This window comes from Xiphophorus hellerii, chromosome 16 (assembly GCF_003331165.1).
Source record: "Xiphophorus hellerii strain 12219 chromosome 16, Xiphophorus_hellerii-4.1, whole genome shotgun sequence".
NCBI lineage: Eukaryota > Metazoa > Chordata > Actinopteri > Cyprinodontiformes > Poeciliidae > Xiphophorus > Xiphophorus hellerii.
This window is the reverse complement of record NC_045687.1, coordinates 6,949,537-6,959,947: the sequence shown is the minus strand read 5'-3', so window position 1 is coordinate 6,959,947 and position 10,411 is coordinate 6,949,537. Positions and strand designations below refer to the sequence as shown.

Below are 10,411 nucleotides of genomic sequence, written 5' to 3'. Positions count from 1 at the left end.
AATTATTTTTTACAAATAAAATTTTACTTTTTTAAATTAAGCGTGAGATTCCGTTATTATTTGAATATAACACAATCTCCAGGTAAACGTTACTTTTAGGTCTGTATATGGAAAACCCATTTTTCTGACTGCACCTAAAGGCAGCGTATGAGCTAATCAGCAGCGGAGGGAGTCTGTACCCGCAGCGTGGATATGTCGGACCCGGCTACACAGGCCTTACAGCCCCGGCTTCTCCAAGCCCAGTCGAGTGGCTCAGCGGGATCCGGTGCTGCAGCAGCAGGCTCCGGTACAGGGAACAGCGACCCGGTTAGACCAGGACTTAGCCAGCAACAGCGTGCGAGCCAAAAGAAAGCCCAAGTCCGAGCTTTTCCACGGGCGAAAAAGCTTGAGAAACTTGGCGTATTCTCCGCGTGCAAGGTAGCTAACATGGCTAGCCAAAGTTTGCAACAACAAAGCAATTATGTGATTGTATCATATTTAATATACCCTATATAATAACGAACTATTAACACAGTTTATCGGCGTAGCTGTACAGCGTTGTAGCTAGCTGCTCTGGCAGAGAAATGGGCATTTAAAATAAACGCAAACTTGTGAAAGGATATTTTTCCTCGGCTAGCTTAATTGATATCAGTTTTTGGCTTGCAGAAACGTGAATTGGTGTGCAATTTAAGTCGCCCATGTGGTTTGTTTTGTTTTTATTCTCAGGCCAGTGACACATGCAAGTGCAATGGATGGAAAAACCCAAACCCCCCTTCAGCTACACGGATTGATCTGCAGCAGCAAGCAGCCAGTCTGAGCGAGCCCTGCCGCAGCTGTGGACATGCACTGGGTACAAACTAACCAGACCCCTTCTCGGAATAACATGCAGAGCTCTGTGCATTTAAACACCAGTTACATTTCTGAAATTATAATTGGTCAACCTGCAATGTGGATTTGGCTATTTTGTCCCTACCAAGCCATACACAAGAAATTATATTTCTATTTTTGCAGAGATTATCTGTTTAAGTGGGTTCCACACAGTTTAAATCGCTCCAATGTGTTCATAGATTATCCCAAATTACTACTGTAGTTTTATGGACTTGGAAAAAAACACAAAAAACAAAAAACATATTCTTACAGTCTATATATAGACAGTGTTTTTGGATGATTGTATTTCTTTTTTTATTTTGCCTTTTATAACCAGAAATGTCTCATATGGACACATCATTTATGTGGGTGTGATGCACAAGTTTAGTATATGTATATGTGTTTGTGTGTAAACAAAAAAAATTCTCAAAATTCTAATATGTAAATCACAGGTAAGGGCAAATAAAACTGTAACCAACTAAATCTAAAACCTTTATTCTAGTAAAAGGAGTAAGTCTTTATTTACATCAGTGTAATTGTATATGCCCATTTCATAGCAAACATCGTGTCAAGGTATCTTCCTCAAAGTTCCTAATTAGTTGTTCTTGTGTTGGGATGGAGTGGAATCCACATTGAACTTGAAATAGGTTAGAAATGTTCTTAATTTAAGAAAATAATACTATGGAGTTTAGACGTGTAGGATTTTATAATGAGGACCATTCAGTAAAAGGTTGGGCTGACATATCAGTTACAGCTTGGATTGGTTTGAATCTAATATAATATTTATTATTGCCATGGCAAGTTGAAACTTAAAATAGTCTTTGATAAATCTTAAGGATGGGGTTCCACATGGCTCTGTTCCTGGTACTATTTTACTTACATTTCATTTGCTTCATTATGTCATCTTCCAGGATTGTTCTGAGATAGTGATTTATTATTTAAGCCATATTAAAAACTAGTGTCAAATGGACAAGCTGAGATGGATTTTATATTCAAGATAAAAAAAGGAATATCTACTTACAAAACCCTTTCATTGATCTTTTATCCACCTTGAACTTAGCAGATATTCGGTAATGAGACTGAATACTTATACTGATGTTTTGTCCCACAGCTGATCATGTGTCCCATCTGGAGAATGTGTCTGAGGATGAGATTAACAGGCTGTTGGGGATGGTGGTTGATGTCGAGAACCTTTTCATGTCTGTACACAAAGAAGAGGACACTGATACCAAACAAGTGTACTTCTACCTTTTCAAGGTAAGCCAGTGCTTCAGTTCAGCTGCAATGATTTTAATTGCCACAGTAGACAGCTTTGTGATCAATGTATTCCCTTGTGTCCCTTAAGCTACTGAGGAAATGCATCCTGCAGATGAGTCAGCCTGTTGTGGAGGGATCCCTGGGAAGTCCACCGTTTGAAAAGCCCAACATCGAGCAGGTAATACAAAGCTTATTCTAACAAACAAAGTTTCAAGAACATTTTTTGTTTTGTTAATTTTGTCCTCCTTTTTGTTGTGCAGGGCGTTTTGAATTTTGTACAGTACAAGTTCAGCCACCTTGCGCCAAGGGAGAGACAGACCATGTTTGAACTATCAAAGATGTTTCTCATATGTCTGAATTACTGGAAGCTTGAGACACCGACGCAGTATCGTCAGCGCACCCAGAAAGACGATGCAACAGCATACAAGTTGGACTACACCAGGTGTGTGCAGGAGTTTACAAAAAGAAAGCATGTGTTTATTTTCCTGATCTATGTTAGGTTCAATGCTTAACAGAAGTTTTGATCTCCATTGCTGCCAGGTGGTTGTGCTACTGCCACGTCCCGCAAAGTAATGACAGCCTGCCTCGCTACGAGACCACGCAGGTGTTTGGCCGAAACTTACTCAAGTCCATCTTTACCGTTACTCGCCGCCAGCTCTTGGAGAAGTTTAGAGTGGAGAAGGACAAACTGCTGCCAGAGAAACGCACACTTATCCTTACGCACTTTCCCAAGTAAGCGCAGCTTCTCCGATGCCGCCATTTAATGTGGCTTCTGAATATAGATGCAACAGGGTTGTTGATGAGTTTCTGTATAATTTTACATTTATAATTTTTCAAATATCACTCTGTATTTATCTTGAATATTTAGATTGCAGTCTCTATCATCCTTTATAGATGAGTTATTCATGGATGCTTGTTTCCAGGTTCTTATCGATGCTGGAGGAGGAAATCTACGGGGAAAATTCACCGATATGGGAGGCTGACTTCACCATGCCTGCCTCAGAAAGCACACAGATTGGACATCAGACAGGTGAGGCGGTGCTGGAGTCGCTTATTTTATTAAAATGGACATTATAAGAATAAAGCACATTTTTAAGAACCCACTAATGGTCCTGCGATGACATGTCGGGGTTTTCTGCTTGGCCAAACGTGTGCATGGCCAAACCTGTGCATCCTAAAAGTTGTTAAATCTCCTCCAATTGTAGATAATTTTTTTTCACTTAGAAGAATTGCTTATTTCAAATTCTCTTGAGACCTCTTTAAACTCCTTACCTCATTTCTCTATCGTTAAATTTGATTTTGAGTATTCATTAGTTTGAATACATTAGAAAAACAGAAGCTATGTGGAAATTATATGAGGTTTAATATATTTGGTCTAACAGAGATAAAGTGCAGAGTTATCCTGTTCTCAAAGTTGGATTTGTAACTGTGTGGTTTTGTGTTTGCAGTGATCAGTCCTGCTTCAGCGTCCGGGTCTCCTGCTTTGTCCAAATGTCTGAACAGCTCCTCCTCTCTGGGCAGTACGGATACAGGAGGCGTAGAGCCCATCACAGGTCAGTGACTGACTCTCCTTTGGTTTACTCTTTGAGCTAAAAGCTCCACTCTGCCTAGCTAATAAAATGAACTGCAGATAGATGTTTGCTCTGCTTGATGCCGATGATTTGACCCGTCTTAAACAGCCTAACACCTTTTCCAGGATTTCTCTTTAGAGGTGATTGTTTGAGAAATTAGAAACAGTTAGCCTTGTAGTTATTTGGTTAGTTAAATCCACATAGCAACTTTATTTTTTGGAAAGACGGTGTGCACAAAATTGTATTTGGTTTCATAAAATATAGCAGTCTGACCTAAAATATGAAAATATTTTCACAAAAATGAACAATATAAAAAGGCCTAATTGTTGTTTTAACCTGAAAAATGTCACTTCCTCTTTAGGGGACAAACGCAAACTTCCAGAGGCATTGACGCTGGAAGATGCTAAGAGAATCCGTGTGATGGGGGACATTCCTATGGAGTTGGTGAATGAAGTCATGATGACGATCACTGATCCTGCTGCTATGCTCGGACCGGAGGTCTGTCCCACTAAACCTGCTCAGCAATTAGTATCATTTGATTTACAGTAATCTACTAAATATTTATCCCTTTATGTTAAATGACTGCAATCCACTGTAGTTTTTATGTATATAAAAAACCAAAAATACTAACAGATAATTAATGGTTCTAGACTAATCTGCTGACACCTAATGCTGCTCGTGACGAGACAGCCAGACTAGAAGAGAGACGGGGCATCATTGAGTTCCACGTTATCGGAAACTCCCTTTCCCAAAAGTCCAACAAGAAGATCCTGATGTGGCTTGTTGGCCTTCAGAACGTATTTTCCCATCAGTTACCTCGCATGCCCAAAGAGTACATAACACGACTCGTGTTTGACCCGTAAGTGAATGTTCTCCTACTTTATTTTTTGTCATCTTTTTTTTTTTTCTGGCAAACCTTCCCTAACAATCCCTGTTTTCACAGGAAGCACAAAACCTTAGCCCTCATTAAAGATGGCCGCGTCATTGGAGGCATCTGTTTTAGGATGTTCCCCACTCAGGGCTTCACAGAGATAGTGTTCTGTGCCGTCACATCCAACGAACAAGTCAAGGTAACTATGACCTGGACTACCTTCCACATTGCTTGTGTTTTTCTGGCGCTCAAAAAAGTTTCAGTCGTTTATTTGTTTTTCCAGCCTCATTGGAGAGTTTTCATGCATCCCTGTTAACAATCACGTTGTAACATCTCAATCAGATTTAAATTCAGACTTTAACAAGATCAGTAAAAAACATTGATTTTAGGAAAAAAACAAAACATTTTGGTCTATTCAAAGTTGGAGTTGCTGGTGTTTGTGTTTGGACAGAGTTGGCCCAAGTCATAAGCAAACTAGGTTGCTCCATATGGCCCACAAACCATCAGGAACCTCCTGTTGATACAGTTTATTGAAAATGAGAATACTGATTATATCATTATAGATAAATGAAAACATGTTTAAGATTTAAAGGAATTGGCAAGTTTAGTTTGTAAAAGCGCTACATGAGTACAGTGTGGTAAGGTCTGCAAGATATTTTATTTGACATCTGTTTGTCATACATCTCGGTAAATAATAGCAACTTATCTGTTTACTTTTTTAAAAGGGCTATGGCACCCACCTGATGAACCACCTGAAGGAATATCACATTAAACACAACATCCTTTATTTCCTCACTTATGCTGATGAGTATGCCATTGGCTACTTCAAAAAGCAGGTACTGGAGGCACAGCAAGTCCATTATCAGTGCTTCTGTTGATTCATGTCTCCTTCTATCCTTAATATTATTTTTTTTTCTATATAGGGTTTTTCCAAAGATATCAAAGTGCCCAAGGGTCGATACCTGGGCTATATCAAAGACTATGAGGGAGCAACCTTGATGGAGTGTGAGCTAAACCCAAGGATTCCCTACACAGAGCTTTCGCACATTATTAAAAGACAGAAGGAGGTGTGTAAGGATGATAATATCTTTATTGCAAAAAAGACCCGCTTTGAGTGTATCTGTGTTTGTAATATGTTTATTACATCCAATTTTGGCTTAATCATTCTAGATTATAAAGAAGCTGATTGAGAGAAAACAGAGTCAGATCAGAAAGGTTTACCCAGGTCTGACCTGCTTCAAAGAGGGCGTGCGACAGATCCCAGTGGAAAGCATCCCTGGAATAAGTGAGTGTGTTTAAAGTGTAAGCTGACATGTACAATTAAATTATTCATCATATGACTAAGATCTGTATTCGTTTCAGGAGAGACAGGCTGGAAACCCAATAGCAAGGACAAAGGGTAAACACCTTCTATAGGCTGTATTGATTATTTTACCCATTTTTTTTATCTTTTATTTGCATGTAGATAGTCTTTGCATCATTTATGGTTTAACCATTGATCTTTTGCAGGAAAGAGGTGAAGGACCCTGATGTGCTTTACAACATGCTGAAGAACCTTCTGGCACAAATAAAGGTTAGAATCACCTGCCAACAGAAAACAAAAATGACCAAACTGGGACTAATAAAAATGGTTCTACGTTGGCTTAAAAAGTATAGAATTTGTATGAATCATTTTCTGTAACTGGTTCAGTGTTTTAAACAAGAAAATATAGAATATCAAAGGTTTGCTTTTTCTGAGCATATTCCTTAAACCACATGTTCACCAACCTGTACACTAGAATTTATCATTTTTCAGGAATTCAAAATATCTTAAATTTTCTTTTCTATTCAATAAATGCATTACGGCTAAGAACGACTGATACAAAGTACTTGCAGCATAATTTTTCTCCTTTGCTCACAGCAAACTGGAAAAGCACTTTATGCTTATATCACTGCTTCCATTTAAAGTTTCACCATCAATATTTTGTTTTCTGAGTTGTAAAATGAAACTTAAAAAACATGCAGACAATGCATTTTTCTGCATTTTTGATTGGATAGAAGACCTCAGAATTTTATACCATAACAACACAATGAACATTTCCACCGTTTGTTTTGTCAAATGCATTGTTGGCCAATTTTAGTGTTTTGCAGCAGCCTGAAAGTTGAAACCTCTCAACAGTTTCAGAAGCGGTTGAGAAGTTGCAAAGGTTTTGTTTCTAGAATAAAGCACATCATTTATCATATAACCAATGAATAATTAATAAGGACAGCTAGTGCATAAAAGCTGCTTTGTGGTAGCATTAGCACATTATCAGTAATGCATTACAGTAGCCAATAGTGTGCCACTCATACATGCAGTGCCCTAACTTTTTCAGTTTGTTGTGTTCTGTGATGAAGCACAAGGAAAAGAAAAAAGAACCTTTCTTATGCAATTACACTGCATAACTGATTTAAAAATGTAGAGGAAGTGTCAAATTTTTCCTTAGATAAAGAATTTTCTAGGTTTAAAGTTGGAAAGTCTGAACCAGCCCTTTACAAATATGCCTGACATACATATGGAGCTTTGTGATTGCCACAGTAAAGTAATATTTCAATATAATTTAATTAGAGTTTGTCAAATTTGTCACTTTGTTTCATTAAATCTTTTACACATTACGCAATTCTTATAAAGTGAAAATCCTTGTGTTTTGAATAATTTGATTTTGCTGTTGATTTTTTGACTACAGCACAAGCATTTTCAGGGTAAATGTTTTATTTTCACTGGTTCAAAATGTTCTTAAAGCCATCGAGAAAGTCTGGAATTCTGGGTCTAGAAAAGTGTGGAGTTATAAAGCTGTTTTTTGAAGCTATGTAGTAAATTGATTTTATTCTATTTTTTTGTTAGACTCATCCTGATGCTTGGCCTTTCATGGAACCAGTGAAGAAATCTGAAGCTCCTGATTACTATGAAGTCATCCGCTTTCCTATTGGTAAGAGAGCATCTACCTCTTTTTAATAGATTAACATCATCTATATGTTTATTCTTATTTTAAATGTCCAAAGCCTGGTATTTCATGAAATATAAACTACATCAAACAAATTTAAAACAGCATATCCTATTGGTTTCTTTGATAAATTCTTCACTATTTCTTTTGATTCTATTTTTATGTAGTAAATAGATCTTGAAGTCATTTTTTTCAAAAATATTTTAATCCACTTTCCTGGACTGGCTTAGAATTAGCAAATGTATATATGCTGTGTCTTATTTTGGAATTCCTGGATTTCCTTAGCACTATTAAGTGTTTTTCTTTACTTTTACATTGAGACCTGAAGACCATGGCAGAGAAACTCAAGAACAGATACTATGTAACCAAGAAGCTCTTTATTGCGGATCTTCAGCGAATCATCAGCAACTGTCGCGAGTACAACCCTCCAGACAGCGAGTACTGCAAGTGTGCCAACACGTTGGAGAAGTTCTTCTACTTCAAATTAAAAGATGGAGGCCTGATAGAGAAATGAACTATAGCTTATGTGAAAAAAATATTGCCAGCTTTCGTCACATCTGGGGTAAGAAAAATGTATGAAAACAATACAATTTGGAAAGGATTTATGGGACTTAAGAAAAGAAAGGCATCACAGTCAGCTGAGCATTAACAGTGTCAAACTGACATCTTCTTCAAGTCATCTTGTGGCATTTCCCAGAACTCAGTGGGAGAATAATGTGAATTATTCATGCCTCATTGAGTGTACCAAAGTTTTACAGGTCCAAGATTTAAAACTGCTTCTGTTGTGTTATTTACTGATTCATATTTATTGTCATTGAATAATGGTTTAGTTGCATAAAACAAGACACAGGAGCCAGTGTATGTTAGAAAACTGGACTTTGGGACCTAAAGCCATGTTGCCTTCTGTTACTGAAAGACACTTGAACATCCCAGCCAGTTCACAGACGTGAAGATTGCCCTTCTCAGAGGGTTTGTTTGGAGAGAGTGAAAGTTCACTCAAAAATACTGAGTCCACTTGAATCAGTCATTAATTGAAAAATGTAAATAGATTTTTGTTTGCTATAACATGGAAAAAAAGTGTTTTGTTTTTTTTCCCTCAAGTACTGGTGGTCTTTTTTTTTTTTTTTGGATTATAGAGAAATAAGTTTTATCATCATTTAGGGAAACAGCTTTTTAAGGCATTGTTTACTCCAGACAGATTAATCTTCTTCTGAAGTTAAAGGACATGTTTGGCCTCACTTCCAGGCATGGAATTGGTTTTAAATATTTCCTGTGCCAAACTAAGCAGTTTCCAGAAAACAAACATTTTTGTGATCACAGCATCACGCACTTTCATGATATTAAAGAAGCTCTCCAAGCGTCATTCTGTTAGCAAGGTTTTGTACCAGATACTTCACTACAAGGTCACATTATTAGCTTTAAAAAATCCCTGTATTGGTGAATAGCAGGTGGTGGCACCGGCTAGTTTTTTTTTGTAGTCAGTTTTCTCAAACATGTTATAAATAGTACTGTGTTTAACATAACACACATTTTTTTGTTGGATTATTGAGATGAAGATGCAAACAAAGTGGGGAGAAGAGATCCAGGAAGACTTGACTTTGGTTTAATTCCATATTGACTGCACACAACCCGAAGTAGATGTTAATTCATAACAGTTTACATTTTTTCCTTTTTTAGAAAATAACCCACTTGTTTTTGCTGTTTATACATTTGCTATTTACCTATAAAACATTTTTTTTATTATTGGTCAGTGTCAAAGTGCTTCCTGAGCTGCATCTAGTTTTTCAGGGAAGTAAATGTCAAATGCTGACTGATTCAGCGTATTGAATGTTTCATTGACACTGTATGTGTGTGATAATCTTTTATTTTGTACTTGAATGACTTAAGAGCTTTGTTGAAGTGATGTCAGTGCTGCATTATTCAGGGTTTTCAATAACGCAATTTCACCTTAAATCCACCTATGCTGCATTTCAATCTCTTAATAAAAAAAGCTTCAGTTGGAGTGAAGCTTCCGGCTGTTGAATTGAATGCCATTTACTGTAAAACTGTTCATGACAATAAATAAGTTTTTATGTAAGTATTTGATCATGTTTTCAGGTGATTTCCATCTCTGACTCACTCAGTAATTACCCTGAAGAAAAGCATCAACTTGTGTGATTTAACTTGGAGGTCATCCAAGAGGTTAATCATCTATGGAAATTCTGGTTCTAAAAAGCATAAAGGGAATCTTTTCTTTCTACTATAGTGAAAGAAATTGTCACACTAGTATCGTGTGACAATTATTGAATCTGTAAAGCCTTTATCATCCATTTTAAGTTGTAGTCCATGCCTCAAGTGTGAGAGATTGAATATGATGGGGTGAGGTCTGGTTTGCTGTAAAGTTGGTCCTGTCATTTTGGAGAAAGAGTGTCTATGTCCCAACTCGCATATATTGTTGCAAGATATGGATTCTGTCCAAAAGATTCACATACCACATATATGCTGAAAGTTACCTCCACCATTTCTAGGTTAATTCTTAAAAAATGATTGAGAAGCCCCATCTTGGTTTTGACAAAAAATCTCTATGGATTCTGACTGGATTTAATTTACAAAGCTTGATAGGGAAAAATGTCAATGTGCAAAGCTTGTGGAGAGTCATCAATTGCAGTGAAAACTGGCTGATGTCTTAGATTTCTCCTTCTATTTCACAAGTATGCACTACATGTGTTGATGTTTGTGGTTTTGATATAGGAAGTACAAAAAGTACTTGGAATATAGATAATTTTGGGAGGCATATTTCCATTGTGGGTTTGTAACCATAGGATTCTCCAGAGTCAGCTGGGAAGACATGTTTGTGTTCCCTTCTTGGATCTGTCTGCTACCCAATCTCAGAGAAGTTAGAGGATAAATGGATGTGCCTTTCC

The 10,411-nt window shown here is 37.2% G+C and overlaps 1 protein-coding gene across 1 annotated transcript; it reads left to right on the top strand.

Annotated features, from left to right (window-relative positions):
* The first annotated feature begins 148 nt into the window (after positions 1-148).
* On the top strand, positions 149-9,593 carry kat2a (K(lysine) acetyltransferase 2A). Its single transcript, XM_032586973.1, has 18 exons — positions 149-417; positions 706-829; positions 1,958-2,103; positions 2,192-2,281; positions 2,364-2,545; positions 2,644-2,835; positions 3,027-3,133; positions 3,552-3,656; positions 4,036-4,172; positions 4,325-4,533; positions 4,618-4,744; positions 5,271-5,381; positions 5,469-5,612; positions 5,716-5,830; positions 5,908-5,944; positions 6,055-6,118; positions 7,409-7,493; positions 7,829-9,593. The coding sequence occupies exons 1-18, from the start codon at positions 193-195 to the stop codon at positions 8,020-8,022; spliced, it is 2,394 nt and encodes a 797-aa protein (XP_032442864.1). The 5' UTR covers positions 149-192; the 3' UTR covers positions 8,023-9,593.
* Positions 9,594-10,411: the final 818 nt, after the last annotated feature.